This window comes from Phasianus colchicus, chromosome 23 (genome assembly GCF_987193195.1).
Source record: "Phasianus colchicus chromosome 23, bPhaCol1.hap1.1, whole genome shotgun sequence".
Taxonomy (NCBI): domain Eukaryota; kingdom Metazoa; phylum Chordata; class Aves; order Galliformes; family Phasianidae; genus Phasianus; species Phasianus colchicus.
In genome coordinates, this window is record NC_143458.1 from 4,064,309 (window position 1) to 4,081,366 (window position 17,058).

The 17,058-nt window shown below is 39.5% G+C and overlaps 1 protein-coding gene across 4 annotated transcripts; it reads left to right on the top strand.

Moving 5' to 3' along the window:
• The first annotated feature begins 6 nt into the window (after positions 1-6).
• On the top strand, positions 7-16,467 carry JHY (junctional cadherin complex regulator). 4 transcript variants are annotated; one of them, XM_031599807.2, is made up of 9 exons: positions 10-418; positions 505-934; positions 3,355-3,850; positions 6,694-6,804; positions 8,824-9,350; positions 10,206-10,485; positions 12,443-12,523; positions 13,732-13,857; positions 14,989-16,463. In XM_031599807.2, exons 1-9 carry the CDS (start codon positions 388-390, stop codon positions 15,190-15,192), a joined length of 2,286 nt encoding a protein of 761 aa, XP_031455667.2. In that variant the 5' UTR covers positions 10-387; the 3' UTR covers positions 15,193-16,463. The 4 variants fall into 4 exon arrangements, with proteins under 4 accessions (XP_089979567.1, XP_031455667.2, XP_031455668.2 ...); XM_031599808.2 differs by having other exon boundaries at positions 10-189; XM_090123440.1 differs by having other exon boundaries at positions 10-184.
• Positions 16,468-17,058: the final 591 nt, after the last annotated feature.

Sequence of the window (17,058 nt, forward strand, 5' to 3'; positions counted from 1 at the left end):
GCCCAGCCCACTGCTGCCGGGGGGGGGGAGCAGCGTGGAGACGGGCTGCTCCCAGCCCACCCTTAACTCCGCTATCCGGTCCAGGGTTGCAGATGATTTAGGACGGCTTTAATGCAGTCATAATGGAAGGAAACTAACCAAGAAGCGTTCGTGTGCTTTTCACTGCCTTGCGCCAGCCTAAGGAGTTGGGTAAAGGGAGCACGCACCGCTTCTTGTACCTCTCTGCAGCTGTCAGCTGGCTCTTTGCCTTTGTTTTGCTTTGTTTTAGCTCTGCTTTCTTTTCCACGATCTGTTTCGTGCATGATTAGCTTTGTTACCAGTAATACATCACTCTAAGGCAAATTTCATTACGAAGTCACGCATTCCTTGATATTAACTGGAACACCCATGCCATGGGGGAGGATAAACAGTTTTAACTGTAGGTCACTGCCACAACTCCTAACAAACACAAACATCTCCGACTGCGTGGCCTCTTTGGTTCACTTCCCTGTTTTCCAAACGCAGGGTTGGTGCAAACCATCGGTGTCCAGCACAGCATGAACGCCTCCGATACGGCATACGTTACAGTTTCTTCTCCATATACTTTCCACGTGAGTAACGAATGCTTTCCTCAGAGTGAGCTCACGCAACCAGGCTTTCATCCCGCAAGTTGGAAAAGGCCACCTGCAAGCGAAGGGAGCGTTGGCTCAGAGCTGCGCGACTGTCAGGACTCCGATTCTGAAAGCCTTGCTCTGGAAAGGCAGTATCAGTTAGAACTCCAGCAACGGATCCGTGCTCACGACGAGCTGGTAGGACTGAGTGCTGGGGAGCTGGAGGATGACAGCTTAGAGGAAGAAGACAGCTTGGAGAAGACGAGTTCAGAGGAGCAGGAAGGAGCTAAGCATGACGCAGTGCAGTGTACAGACAGAGTACGAAAGAAAGAGAGCGATGGAAGGTAAGGCATAGGTTTTCAGTAGATGAGCATGGTTGATCTAAACCTTTAAAGCCTCAGGATACTTGTTACCTCTTCAAAACCAACTCAGATCACCAAAGTGCTATGAAGGACACCCAAGGACCAAGTTATGTGCATGACTATGTGTCTTATCCACATTCGTTATCATTATACCCATTTCTCAGCTGTCGATCACGTCGGCTAAAACACCAGTGCAGGAGGTTAAGATGGAGAGAAAATATCCCTCACCGAGTTCACAGAATCACAGAATTGCCAGGGTTGGAAGGGACCTCAAGGATCATGAATCTCCAACCCCCCTGCCTCATGCAGGGCCACCAACCATTCCACCTAATGCTAGACCAGGCTGCCCAGGGCCCCATCCAATCTGGCCTTGAACACCTCCAGGGACGGGGCATCCACAGCCTCCCTGGGCAGCTGTTCCAGCACCTCACTGCTCTCTCTGTAAAGAATTTCCCCCTGACATCCAACCTAAATCTCCCTTCCCTCAACTTAAAACCATTTCCCCTTGTCCTGCTGTCAATATTGTCAATAATGTCAAGTTCATAGGCTCTAGGCTCTGCATACAGATGTTCCTACTACAAGCCCTTTCATTTCTGTCTAAAACAGGCAAGCAGGAAGGTAGGAGGTGGCAAATGGTTTGTGTGGCATTTTTGAGAACAAGGGTGAGAGGATTTCTGGGGCTGGAATTGGGGAGAAAGAAAAGAAAACACAGAGAAAACACATCCTCCTTTCATTTCCTGCAAAAAGATCCATGCTGAGCAAACTAGGTCACTGTCTGTAAGAAAACATAAAGGCAAAAGCTGATAGGTTGAAAAAACAGTTTTGCTCTTAAAACTGCATAAATCTAAAATTAAGTGTTACCATCATTAAACATTCTTTAGGAAAGCATTAACTTGCTACATAAATAAAATCAAATTTGCTGTCTTATGCATGAAAGGTTTAACACTATAAATTGGGAATAATTCTCAAGTTTATAGGGATTAAATTAAACCTGAAGTAATAATAATGTGCAGTTTCAATTTAATTGTCTACTTAAAATAAAGTGGCAAACAAATGAAGACTAAATGATTAATAGCATGCTTTTATTCACGTCCTCAACAGGCAAAATGGCCAGTTACCGAACATTTTATTGTGAGTGCAAATGATGTTAATTGTACTAGAAACATGCTCTAATTTTTAGTAATTTTTTTGACTGAATACTGTGCTGAATGTGGGGCTCTTCATTAAATGGAAATTTGATTTTATTTTGTTTGAACTTAGCCTAGCAAGTACTCAAATACAGTCCATTAACCAGAGCAAATATCACAGCATATGCATATGAACCCCCCTCTCTACATCCATTACTAACCTCGGAATTTGAAGAGGAAATGCTGCATCTGTTGTCTGTGTACCACACTTTTGTTGATGAGTACAGAGTCCATCTAACCTTTATATCAAGTTGGGGGGAGGAATAAAAGGTGCACTTCTTGTCTGCAGATGATTAGAGATGAAGGAGCTCTTCACGCTCATTTTGTTCCCGTATGGTGACCTGGCCTGCATAATCCTGTTGAGCTGCTGTGCACACATTTCAGCACAATAGAACTCTCTAGCATTATACTCTGTTATTTGAATCATTACAATTATATCAAATATTCCTATATTCGTTTCAAAATATAGCCACCTATTTTTGCTTACCTGCAGTGTATGACAACTACAAATAATAATGTTTTCACTGGTGTAAATCATCTCCAGTACACAGGATACCATCATGCTTACCTGAAATGAAAAGCACTGCTAGAGAAACAGATTTTTTTATTAACTTAGAAGCCTCTTGAAATATTGATATATACTTAACCAGTTGAGAAAGAAGGAATAAATGATTTGTAGAAGTGTTAATATGATTGGCTGTGCTGCAGTTTAGAAAATTCAGCTTAGCCAGTCATTATTGGTTCTACTGAGATTTGAGGGTGGAATCTTAGCAGGTACATCACTTTTGTTTTACAAAAAGTGTTCCCTATTTAAAACAGAAACATAAAACTATGTACAAAACACAGTCTGTGTTTTGTAGGTGGCATCATCAGAATGGAAACAGTTTTATCAGTTGTTTTATCTTTTAGCTGATTCTGCTAGTGCTTATAATATCCGTGCCAAATTTAGGATCAAGGTTGTATACCACTGTGATCTGAATGTTAGGCCAATTAATCATTCACTGATAATGGAAATTAAAGATTTAAAGGAGGTCCTGCCTACATTTTATAGTCAAACATGTTTGATAAAACTGTTCTGGTCTTGGTCCCACAGCTGGCAACCCCTGGTGTGGTTGGTTGTGTTTGCAGAACGCTTGCAGGCTCAAATTGTACACTGAGAAATGTAGAATGTATGCAATTTATACACGAATAACTTTATGTTTCTGTTTTAAATAGGGAACAGCAGCCTGTAGACAAATATTTCAGCCTAAAGTACAATCCTAACTGGAAGAACACAAAAGAAGCAGTGGAATTTTCTGAAGTAGAAAAACACCACGTTGCTGAAGGAGGCAGTGTGGACCTTTCCCAAGATTCATTTTACCTCCATTCCAGTGTCTCCTCGGGAGAAAAGAATCAACAGGAGGCAAAGTTTCAGGAGTCATTCTCTGAGTTTGGTACAGAATTACTGAGCTTTCATGAGCCAAATGCCTTCGTCTGCAGTGAACCTTTTAGGTTACATACCAGAGGGGATGAATCTTCAGATGGCTATTATTTCAAAGATAGTCTTAGTACATACAGCAGTGCTTTTTCTCTTCAGATTCCAGAAGATCGACCTCAAAGAGCAAAAAAAGACTTTGTGGAAAAAAACAAGCGGACTTTAGGGTTGCGTACAGACAAGAACAAATCCTATCTTCAGTTACATGGCAAAAAGCAAGAAGTTATTCAAGAGCAGGTAGGTAACTTTGGCAAGTTCTAACTGCTATAAACCAAAGTCTGCTGTTGAAGTAGAGTATCTGTATGGTCTTACAGGTTTGCGTGAGGCTATCATGCAACTTAGAACTTAACAATTTCCTATGAGAATCTGATTCACCTGTTGGTGCTACATATATTCCTGGCCACAAAGCATCTGCATCATCGTGGAGGCAACCTCTGAATATTCCTGAAAGAAATGCTGTCTTCTTTCCTATAGATTCTACGTCATACCTTATTTTTAGGAGCATCAGACTTTCCTCAGCTTGGCTGACATGGATTTGATAATACACTGCTTTCAAGGGCTTATCACTGTCATTTAGTGTCACACATTTAGGAGTATCCAGAAAAGATGTGAATTTGATGGTCAGGCAACCCATTACCCTACTTGCTTTCTCACCCAGACCAAACCTGGTATTTGGAATCAATCAGTAAGTACTTGTAATATGTTGTAATTGGGTTGCAAGGGCTTGGCCTTCTTATGATTGACTGTGAAATGTCAAACACTGCATTAAGGATTAAGTGGAAATGTAATAACAGTTCCTAATGAACAATTATACAAGAGTCTGTTGCTTTTACTTGCTGCACATTATGCATAATGACAATATGGAAGTCACTGAATCACTCTATGAGTTACAGGGCAGAAAATCATTCACTTGCAAAACTAGAAACTTGTGACACATTTTTTTTTTGTGGCTAATGAGTGGTTGACACAACACTAGAGGGCATCTGCCGACTGTATTACAATGAAAGCAACAGTGGACGTGCTCTTTTCTCTCGGAGCTGTTAAAAGCCCTTGTTTTTTTCAGTTATAATTTACTTGATGGTAAAAAATAATTAGCATAGATGGCTGCTAATTAAAGTTGTGTTGATATGATTATGTTTACTATATGGGGAATTCTTAAAATGATTCATACGTAAGTATTGGAGCCAGGGATCAGGACTTTGTAGCGTAGATGCTTTCTGAAGGCTGTGTAGTAGGAAAAAACAACAGCAACAACAACCCCAACACTGCTAAAATCAGGACTGTATGCCAAAATTACCTTGCTGAGGTAGCCATCAGCCTACAGCATCAGTAAGCATTTTCCATTTACCATCTTCCTGTTGCAATAATCTTACTTAGCCTAACTTTCCTGTCTATTTTTTAATTATAACATCTATATATTCATTGATTATACACACAGGAAGGAATACTTACCTTTCTTGTTCTTAACCAAGACATCCATTCCTTCACCTTGTTGGAGGAGTGCATGAAGGCCTGTAGGAGCATCTTGTTGACCAGAGCTGGCCCGTTGTCTCAAGGCTCATGATTCTCAACTCAGCAGTTAAGTCTTCTCAATTAAGCCAGCCACCTCACCTGGAAAACTATTAGAAATGCAAAACCAGCATTTTTATTCTCTTCAAAGAGAAGCCAACAACAAATCACATGCAGCCTTCTGGAAACGTGGAATGCATTCTGAGTGCAGTTTTATCTATACTGGATTATTTTGAGCTTTGGAGGACTTTGAAGCTTTTTTACTGGTGTAACTGCTGTTAGGTGTCAGCACTGTGGAAATGATAGTTGTGGACACTTGAAATAAGTACATTGCATACAAGTTTATTCAATTGACGTAGTATCATGTGAAAAATTTGCAGCCTTGTTCTTGCAGAATTTACTGATGTTACCTCTGTGCATACAGACAGCAGGCTGTATGTACCAAAACATGCTATAGATGTCTGTTAATCTGTATATTTCCTAATTTATACAGCGTTTTATAAAGCATCAAGTTCTTTGCAGCATTGCCTGATGATAAATTTCAGGGAGGGAGAGGAAGAGAGGCAGACGGAGAGAAGTAGCAGCCAAATCTAGCTCAGCTGTACTCAATATGAGTTGCTTTCCTACCTACAAGCCCCTTACTTCAAAGCAAGGAACATAATGTACAATTTTTTAATGGCTCTAGACCAAGGCACTCAGACTCTCTGTGCACTGCGCCTTACCTCAGTGTAAACACCTAATCAAGATTGCCTGCGCTACAACAATAGCAGCCAAATGCAATTCGAGAACCACAAGCCTTTGAAGTCCTCACTGCAAAGGCCGGTTTTCTAGTCTGGGATAATGACATGCCATGATTGCTGTCTTTGTTGTATCTTTTCAGTAGAGAAGCAATTATGGGCCTCAATTTAACAGAATAGGCATTACACAGCTTATGATGCTCAAAATGCAATTTCATTTGATCATTTTCTCAATTTGATTGGTATTAATAGAATAGTTCACAAAAAATGCTGGCAGAGGTTGTGTCCTGTTCCTCTTTCAAAGAGATAATGTAGAAGTATGCTTTACCTGCCCTGTAAACCATCAATACAGTGAGGCAGTCAGTTCCACCAAAAACATCTTGCAGACTGCCAAGCTGCATCTATCCCCAGTTCAGGAAACCTATGTGGTAACTTTCAATTTGTTAACTTTTCTAGTGACAGCTAATAGAATCAGCGTAGACATTTGGGGCAGCAAGTTCACCTGAAAGCTCAGCAATAGACCCTGCCTGTATTTTTCTAGTTCTCCCAATCTCTCATCTCCTAAAATGCAATTTTCTTTTCCTCTCTTTTCTCCAAAAGTAAAGGAATACTCCCCGCTATCCTATAACTGTTAATGGTGTATTTTTTTCCCCCTTGCTTTTCATTTGGTTTTTTTTTTTCAGCCTTTCATTTTCTTATCTATTATATAATACCTAACTTTACTATTTGAGCTTCACTACGAGTCAAATTCTCATCCACCTCCAAAACTTTTAGACCCTTTATTCTGACTAGGCTATATTAGCATGTGGTCATAAACGTTCTATTTTTTTGTAGGTTGCAGATACTAAAACTGTTGATGAGGAACCTGTTCAGAGTGCCTTGCCATACCCAAACGTGAAAATGCACCCCGAAGACAAATGGTACCTGAATTCACAGCGGCTCAAGGTTCTTTTTGATAGAACACAGTAATTGAAATGTATTTGTCAAAGCATGCAAGTTTGACTGTTTCAAGCTGTAAGCTTGTTGTTGAGAGTACAAATTAATTACACTAAATTCTTAGGTGTAATTCTGCACATCGTGACAAGAATGCAGCTTATTCTGCATATTGTTGTATTTCCTCAGTTGTGAGGTTTCTGAGCTAGAACTCAACTGCTGTTGCATTATTTGTCCCATAAACCCCCAGCAAACATCAAGGGGTGACCATAAACAGTGTTACAAGCAGAAGCTGCAGTAACCTACTGCATACACATAAGCATATAGATCTATTTCACACTGCCCTTTCAAACCAATACGACAGGATAGCCTTTGGAGCAGTGAAGAGACCAGCTTGTCATCATTGATGGGAAAAAAAACAAGGATTTCAGAACCAGAAATTCAAACTAACTGGAATTATTGTTAACAAACCTAGTAAATGTCCTTGTATTAAATTTGAAGTCGTTCAGCAGACTGTTCAAATTCCTCACTGTTCGCTTAAGAGTAGAAGCTGAATTTTTATGAAGAGCAAACAAGATTTTATGCTGCTGTTTGTATGAAGAGATGTGCTTTAAATTTGAAGTTTCAAAATGAGAGGTATTTCGCAGGGCTCCTCATTCCATTTAAATGGGAAACCATTGGCCTGGTCTCATTTTGGCAGTAGCTCATGCTTTGCACCGTTGGCACAGTAAGGCAGAGCACTAATCATTACAGCAGAGGTCGAGTTAACAAATCATCATCTTGGCACCAGGAGTCAGGATTCCCCAGCGCTAAAGCTTTCACCAAAACATGCTTCTATGTATGTGGATTTAATACCTACCATTAAGTAGTTATTCTGAGTGCATATGTTATGCAGTGGTTGCAAGTGTTGCTAACAAAAGAACCCTAGAGAGACAGGAGGATGAAATGGAGGATCGTAGTGCTGACAAAGATTAAATGGACTGAGAATGGATTTGTGTATTACCTCGAAGGAAAGCCATGCCTTTCCTCAAAATGGGCAACACAGGATGCTGTAATTGGAAAGCAGTGAATAAACCCCAGTTTTAGAGCGTGTTGGTTTAGCTGAAAACAGTAGTCCTGGTGTGTTTAAATTCTTGATTTTTTTTCTTATCATTTAGATAATGTTTTTCAAGACACAGGACAGGGAGGAGTGCTTGGTTTAGAAGTGAAATCATTTAAATCATTGACATAAGTTCGTTTCTGTTGTGGACCAATCTAACAGGGTGTATATAGCCATCTTTTTATGAAATTTGGTACCAAAGACAAGAACTGATTTGATTTTTGAAATGTTTTCCCCAGGTGGCTGACAGTGAGCTACCTCTACAGGGTTCAAAATAGTAATCTGTCTATTTAAGAGCACTTGGTTTTGCACCTCCTTCAGATAAAGCTCCCTCACTCACTATTCACCAGAGCATCATTTCTCAGATATGTTCTGCATCTGTAAGGACCCTTTTTTTTTTCAATGCTCTGCTTCAGAACTTGTCTCAGACCACTAAGCAGTGCTTTAAAGTGGCATTATGCATTCAGCACCTGAATGATTTTTATTGTGCTGTTCACAAATAGAGGTGCATACTTCTTTTAAATTTTGGATCTAGCCAGGCCATCACCTATTATAGCCACAAGTATAATGACTGACTCAGGGTTACATAATTATACTTAAGTCTCCTTTAAGGGCCCATCCATCAAAATGTGTTTCCTTAATCCAAAACATTACAAAAACCACAATGTAAAACTGTTATCCTATCATTCTGAACTTTAGGAAACAGACGTTTTTCCTTTAACATGTCACCTTATGCTAAAAGTTCACTTTTAACATTAATTTTCACCCAGGTATTCATTCAGCCCTACAAAACATTGCTGTGACTCCTTTCAGGTTAAGACTGTGGGCATTGTGACAGGCAAATTGCCTAAACATTTGCATATTGTTGATCATAATGAACGTATAAAAGAGCAACCACTGAAATCAACTCCACTTTTGGTAACTTGTTTTAGGATCACCAGAACAAGTGGTCCCAAAGAAACAAAGTAAAGTCCAACCAGAATCTCGAGGGAAGAGCTTTTTCAAGGAGTGATAACCATCAGCCAGCAGGAAGACCAGCAAAACCAAAGTCTTGGCACTACAAGCACCACCAGATGTCAGAATTTCAGACTGCTCCCCTGCAGACAGTGGAACAAGACAACAGCAATGCACTGCAGAAGTGCCCAAATCCTTCTGTTGGCCCTGACACCAATACAGCAGCAAATTCAGACACTTGCTTAAGTAATTTCCCAGCATGTACTAGTAAGAACAACAAGAATTGGCAGCATGATCATCCAAAAGGACTTCCACATGGCCAGCAACATTTATACAACCATGCCACTGTGCCATTTTTCCCAAGAGATGGCAGTACCAGTGGTCAAGCACATCCAAATCAAAAGAAGAGTTCATCTACTTTTAATGCTAACTATCAAGAAATGGCAAAGGATCAAGTATTGCTTCAGGATTGCAAAAGACAAATTTATGCTACCAGTAGTTTATGGTCAGTATGTGTGCTGAAACTATGTCCTGATAACACGTGGATGAAGAAAATTGCTTGTTTGCTTGTTTTTAAGGTCCAAAAGACAAAATTATTTGGTTCAAACCTCCCTCTATAGATTAATACTAACTTAAGATTTATTCTAACTATTGATTTTCTATGGGTTATTGGAAAGGAACAGTTCTAGACTTCATGCACTCTTGCATACAGAATTTTCCACAGTTGAAAGTTTTCCCCTAAAGGCTAGAGGGGGAAGTTTGAAAAGCAAATGGCAAAGAGTACTGTGCATAAACTTAAGTCTAGTGCTATCTGCATAGAGTTATATCAGAACTTGCCCTGTAGAGTCATTCTAGCACCAATTCTGGCCTGTCACATAAGTTTTGAAAGTTGTCACTATTTGCCATCATGAATAGGCACACATTTTTGCTGACTTTATAGGAGTTTGCTGATTACTGTAGGAGTTAATCATTTTTGTGCACAAGGTCTGGAAACAAAGACTGGACAGCATTGACATGGTAAAGGGCATGAAAATCTAAAATCAGCTATGCAGAATTTCAGATAGACAAAGCATTAATTATTTTAATACTCAACAGGCATGATCCAAAGCCCTATAAAGGCAGTTTTTGTTGACTTAAGCTAGCTTTACCTAAGGCTGAACATTTCCCCATCTAATTGTTTTCCGTTCATATGAATCAGTTTCTATGAACTTGGATGCAAGCAAAGTCAGTCACTGTGAGATCCCCACACATCCATTTTCTTGTTCCCATTAGCTTCTGTGAGTAAGGATCATTCTTTGTACAGATGACTTATTACACTATTTGCTGTATACAAATAATGATTCTTTTTTCTTTTTTTGAGGCCTTCCCAAGCTTCTGTTCACAGTTCACCAGCAGCCTTTTGTACAGCCTTCCAGCCAACACAAACCATGGAGCGACGGCACCAAGAAATGTCTTGTTTGAGAGAAGCTGATGACATGCAATTGTTCAGCCCACTTCCACCTCTAATACCCCACATAGAGAGTGATTCAGAGGTAGATCCAGAGAGATGTGAAGGAAATCAAGTGAAAATAAGTCGAAGCAACTCTGAAGGCTATCTCATGCAACTGGAAAAGCAAAAACAGCATAAAGTCTGCAAGAAGGTAAGCAAATAGATGTAGATTAGAGAACTGTACATTTCTACTTTCTCCTCTGATTAATATTTTCTTTTTCTTGGTAATCCAAAGATCTTCTCTAAAAATAAGAAAGGGAAGGAGAAATGAGAACTTTTTCATTCTTACAGAGAAAAAGCACGTGAACGCACGATGATTTGCCTCGAGCATTAAAAATGAAGGAATAAAGGTAGAAGCAGACACTGAAGATGAAGACATTTACTGGTGTTTTTTCTGACCAAATCATTTTAATCTAGAGAGCGAGGTAGTTCACCACCTCTCCCTCCATTACTTTGAGACTTGATCTCTAAGAGCACACAGAACAGCGTTTGTCCTTTTGGGTAACCAGTGAGAAAATGATTTAGAATAAAGCTGTTTGTATAAAGCAGCAGGTAGCCAAGCTTCAGATCTGAACAAACCATTATCCTGGTCATGCTCATTTGCTATCCAACACAAATCTCTTGGTTTCCAAGGGAATCAAACTGAACAAGACCAAACTTAGAGGATTTGTAAGGCTAACAGCATAAACATTATTACAGGTCTGCTGACAATCCCACTGTGGTCCTTATTAAAACCTGCTTCCTTTTGTTTTTCCTGTGTGTTCAGATTTCATACTGTAACCAGTTGCACAGATGCAGTGGAGCAGCATAGGGGTATCCCTGTGCATCCATGACAGATTAAATGTTTAAGAAGTTAGCTCCACATTTCAGGGCAGACAAACTAAGCTGGAGTAATTACTCACGTGCTTCATCTAGGAGGCAATTTGTGTATTGCTGCTTGAATGCCTCTAAGAAGAATTAGTTGGACTACAATCAGAACTGAAGAGCAGATTTCCTTCCCTTTCTGATCCCCTGAGTTGAAAACATTATTTTCATCCTGTATTTTCAGTAGCTTTCTCACACTTTGTGTGTGAGGAATGCCACAAGAATACAACTCTATGTCTGACAGAGCTTTTTGTAATAAACTAATGCAGTCTTACTCACTGCATGCACATTTTGGCTTTGAAAATACAGTGCTCACTCACTTCTGTATACCTCTAAGTGATTAGCTCTTCACAGCATCTCAAGTGAAAGGTTGGCATATCACAGCAGAGAAGGAATAGCTGATACGAACGTCACATCAAATAGAAGTTTAAATGCTTGGGTTTTGTTTCTTTGCAGTTGAATTTAACTGGAACATGTGTGGGTTTTTTTTTACATACTGAAATTTCTTTTTAATCCTGCACTGCTTTGTGACCGACCATCATGAGTTCTCCCTGATCATTTCTTAACATACATTCAAAATTAAAAAAAATTAACCAAGTCTTCTCAAAAGAGAGCTTGAAAAATTCTCTATAGTAAAGTCTCACAGGGTTCAAATAGCATCACTTGTCTTCCCTGTGCATTTGTAGAACTTCCTGTGCTGCAAGACATATATTTTTCAACAGCCAGGCAACAATTTTACACTGCAGTTTGAGAACAAAGAAAGGTTATTATAACAAATAATAGATGCCTAATTTTTTTTTTTTTGCCACCGAAGTCAGGCATTTTTATCTGCTTCTCTTATAAAAGTTTCTTTGCAATTTCATTCTGATAACTGTCGGATGGGTCACTTTCACCCATTTAAAGCTCACAAAATGTCATTTTTGACTGAGAAAGCATTGCTTTGTAATTTGGATGATTGGTAATTACCCATCTAGATTCAAAGGAAATGCAGAATAATTTGATTTCCACAATTACCTCAATCTTTTTTGGTCACTTAGAATTCTTGAAATGAGACATGGCAGAGGTAACAGAGACTGCAAGTTGAATCCTGCTTTTGAGTTTGGTGCCCATTACAAGACTGGTTTTAATTATGCTTTATATCAATGGAATAGTGTGTGTATGTATAAATATATACATATATACAAAAATACATATATATATGTATATATACAAAGGAAAATCTGTCACTGAGGTGTGTTTTGCAGCCATACAGCTCAAAAGCCTGTATCAATCTCGATGTAAAGCTTGGAGGCCTTGGACCTGACTATGAAGCAATCAAGGAAAAAGTAAGTGGTCCTCATCTTGACACTCTGCTTTTCAGTTGAGCAAAGTGAACTTTGGCAGGGGAGAATGACAGAGAGGTTATCACTGAGAAGCAGCTTGTATTTGCCTTTGTGTGCTTGACTCTTGGTCTAGCTTAAGATCATAAGGAGAGATTTCAAATAGAAGGGAAGATAACTGTAATGTGGGTCATTTCAGCCCTCTGAAACAGACATTAGTTCCATGGGAGCAGCCGGACATCGTATACTCACGTGGCTGAGTTGCACTGACATCCCCAGCGTAAAAGACAGTGTTTTCTAACTTTGAAAGTGGAAGTAAAAGAAGATATAAGTATTGTAAACATGAGAAGAAAACAGTGGGTGAACTTGACTTACTGTTAAGCTAGTGCCAGCTATTATTACCCTGTTGAAATGGAAACAGGGTTTGATGCAAGAGTCAGTCGGTACCGTTTGACCTGTTTTCCTCTGGTAGCAGCCATGTATCTGAAGTGCTGCAAGCTCTATCCTCCATGCTTTGAGACTATTAATCTGATAACAGTTGCTTTATTTGACATTCCCTAGAGAAAGCTTGTAGGACAGCAGGAAGCAAGTATGATAAAATGATCGTCCTTTTGGAGTCATTTCCTATGATTTCCTCAGCCTTCCCATAAATGAGAGAGATTAGAGATCTCAGATTGGAATGGACTGAGCCTAGGACACAGTGTGTCTTTAACAGCTCCATAACACTTGTGGAGCCTGGTGTGTGATGCATTATTGCAATGAAAGGAAATCATTGACATTGGCTGATAACTGGGGCAAGGTAGAGCACACTGCTGAATTTGAGCATAATAAATTGTTGGAAACACAAAGAGGCTATCAGTTAAGTAAATGAAGCATGTCATTCAGGGCCTCAAAAGCCAAAAGAGGTTTTGGAAGTCACTGCAAAAGCTGAAGATATTAGCACAACCATTTTAGAACAGAACTGATGCATTGAAACAGACTAAAGACACGTTGCATTTCAGTTGAGCTCTATCCTCAATATGGTCCAAGAAAAAGCTCTTAAATGTGAAGAATGACTAAAAAAATCATCAGGGTTTCCTGTTGTGTTCTGCTGAGGAATGATCAATACCTCAGCCAGCTTAAATAGCAACAGGGATACAAACAGAAGACTCCAGTGGAAAAAGGTATTTCACTGATGGCTCCGTGTTTCTCATACGCTTTGTTTCTTTTGTCAGAAGGAGAAGTTAAAGCAACAAAAGGAATACGCACAGCGAATTAAGGAGCACAACATGAAAAACATTGCTTTGGTTCAGAGGTTACCTCCAAAACCCCAGGTCGTATCTTCAGTGTCAAGACAGAAGGTAAGGGCAGAGTTCTTGTCAACATGTTCACAGGGAATGATTCTGGACTTTACACACAGAAAAAGAAAGGCAGGCATGAAAAATGAAGGAAAGCAGGACCCCTATAGGAACACTACCCAGCGCAGCACACTCTTAACTTCATCTCAGTGGTAGAGGCCATGCTACTGCAGAGTGCACTCTTCTGATGGACCACAGATATCCACTTATTACTCTATTATCCACCTGCCTGTCAGTCTCAATCACAACTCTTTGCACTTCAGTTGCATAGCTACAGTAATTGGCCTTATTTTTCAAGCCCATACAACATTACCTTAGCCTTCACCGTCCTTCAGAAGTAACCTAAATGAGCAACAGCTGACTGTGTGACAATAGCATACACAAACAAACAAAGGGAGTCCCTTTTCCCTCTTGCAGAAGGTAATAAAGCTCTGAAAATAGCGTGTATTCTACCAGATCAGTAGTGCAGCAGCTCCCTGGTGTGATGCTGAAAACACAGCAGACATTTCTCTGAGGTGATGAATGACAACTGTCACACAGAAAGAAGTTTTTCATTTTACTATCAGTTGAATTCCTCAGTTCCATGCATTCATTTTCAGATCGTGTAAATCACAAAGAGGTAAAACTGCATTCTCTCCACGTCAAAAGGGCTTTGAATTCCTTCAGATTTTATTCCAAGACTTCTTTCATTATTTGTGGCCTTTCAGTACATCATTTTCTTAACATTTGTCATTTGAATGCTCAGTTTCTGTCCTTGCACATTAACCCATGGAACGCCCTGCAACATATGGCTGAGAACAAGAGCTTCATGAGATTGAAAGAAGTGATGTTTAGCAACTGGACTGGTGCTGCTTTATGTTTTTTAAAGGAAAACCAGTATGTTTCTTTATGTTAGATAGCCTCCAGTGGTAACTGTCAGGAAGCAAATCTTGTGGTGCATTATTTTGCCTATAGCAGAGGCTTCTTGCAGTTACTACCTATAGCAGAGGCACCTGATGCAGAACACAATCAGAAATAAAAGATCAGGAATTAGGGGAACTTCTAATTTGACTCAACAAAGAAACAACCACATTTTCTCAAAGTGTTGGACAGGTTTTCTCTTAATCACACTTTCCCCAATCTTCATGTTTTTAGGCACTGGAATATGCAAAGAAGATTCCTAAACCGAAGACTTTCACAGCAAGGCAATCAGAGGAAGAGGTGAAAGAGGAAAGACTTCTGCTACCAGCTTTAAAAGGAGACAGTTTACCTCCAATTACATCTTTGGAAACTTTACAAAGCAGGCACGAGAAGGAGAAGCAAGTCGTAGCTGCTTTCAGAACCCTTCATATCTTATAACTATCCTGAAATGATAGGGATATCTGCAAGGGAAAAATATTGGATGTGATTAATTATGAGCTATAACATTCACACATCGATTTGCCATTCCATTCAAATATAAATTGCTTTAAGTTTCGTCAGTTTAAAGTTTTAGAATCAGTTCTACTAAATATCAAAGCAGTAAATAGTAACATAGGTAGCATTTTAAGCATGCTCATCTGTTTTCTAGTTTTTTTTCCCTTGCTGGGATGCTTTTCTGAATTTTGGTTGGACTTGAAGGTCTCCTCCAACCTGAGCAATTCTATGATTCGATTTTGCAGGCAGAAGTTTGTGTTGTACATCATCTTTGGGGGAAACTTGGCAGAAGCAGCATCTTGAACATGGGAAATGCAGGTCAGGTTGAAGGGAGTGTTTTGCATATCAAAGTCCAGCTGTGGGCATCCGCCTTGCAGCCTATGGGACAGGACTGTCCTCTGCCCCAGCCTTCTTTCTTCTCCCCTTTGGGATCTTCAGCACTCAGCCCCTCTTGATGGCACCTGCATGCTGATTTCCATGCATTTCCTACTTTTTTACTTTTATTTTTTAACTAAATAGTAACACTTGGAAGCATTTCTGGTTAGAGAACCTCAGTTTGTTGTTTCTGCTTAAAAGTGATAATCCCCCCCTTAATACAAACCTCAAGTACCTATTTTAATGAAACCTTCAGATGAATATCAAAGAGCTATTTACTCGTATCTAATATTTTAATTAGATTATATTCTCAATTTAACCCATTAAACCCCCTTTGATGATCTCCATGTTTAGTGTTTAGCCCCAGATGCTGGAGGTAATGAATATTGGACCTTTGCTTTAATGAGAACTTCTGCCTTTCCAGCCTGACTCCCTTTGTATCCCCCTTTTTTTATTTTCTGAGCTATAGAATTCAGTTAATTGAAGAAGTCTCTTACCACCACACATTAAGGAACCTAAATTAGCATCCCTTTTCTGATTAGAAAATGCAAGCAGACATTTTCTCTTTGATCTGAGGATTGAGTTGAAGTAGGCAACAGCTCCCTGAAAATGAGCTGATGGCCTTATTATTTGGCTGACATGCAGATGCGTCCATGTGGTGCAAAATGCTTAATGTCTTAATTGATCACCTTCCTCCCTATCTGTCATCTCACTACCTTGTAGAGCTCCCATAAATTAAGATGACCTTTGTGGGTAGGTGGCGTGGGTTTTGCTTTTGTTTTCTTAAATAAAACAACAAACTTTGAAGAAATATTTAAATACTAAAGCTGTGCATATTTATATGATGCTGCTTTTTGGGGGGTATATATACATATATATATATATATATATATTTTTTTTTTTTTTTTTAAGTCTGATCATCTCACAAACCATTTGGAAAGCGCTGTATCTTTTTTTCCCCAGGAAAAGACATTATTTGCAGCATATGTGCAAAGAAAATCTTTTGATCTACCTCAATACTAATGCAAATTCTTCCTGCACCTAACAGATATGGTGGCACAAAAAGGGACCATCCAAGTAAATGATGAGCATCCATCTGCTTAAAAGCAAAGGCCAAAACTTAATGTCTTTCAAATTAGGAAGGCGAGGAATTTAAATAAGAAATAGGCTTTGAATTTTGCATTAAGTATTCAGAGAGAGATTTAGTTGGAGTAGAACCTGTCTGCTGTAGCCCCATGGCTGCAGCACAGCTATTTGCAAAGCCTGGTGTTATTCACCATGAGCACAGGCTGCCTTGACAGGGGCAGAAGTGTTTTTGTGTTCACCATACAGTGGAAATTCTCAACATTCACTTGGCAGGCCTCTTCTACTTGCCACCATACTTTAATGTTTTAGATTGGGAAAGTGTAGAAAACAATTCTTTGACTCCACTTT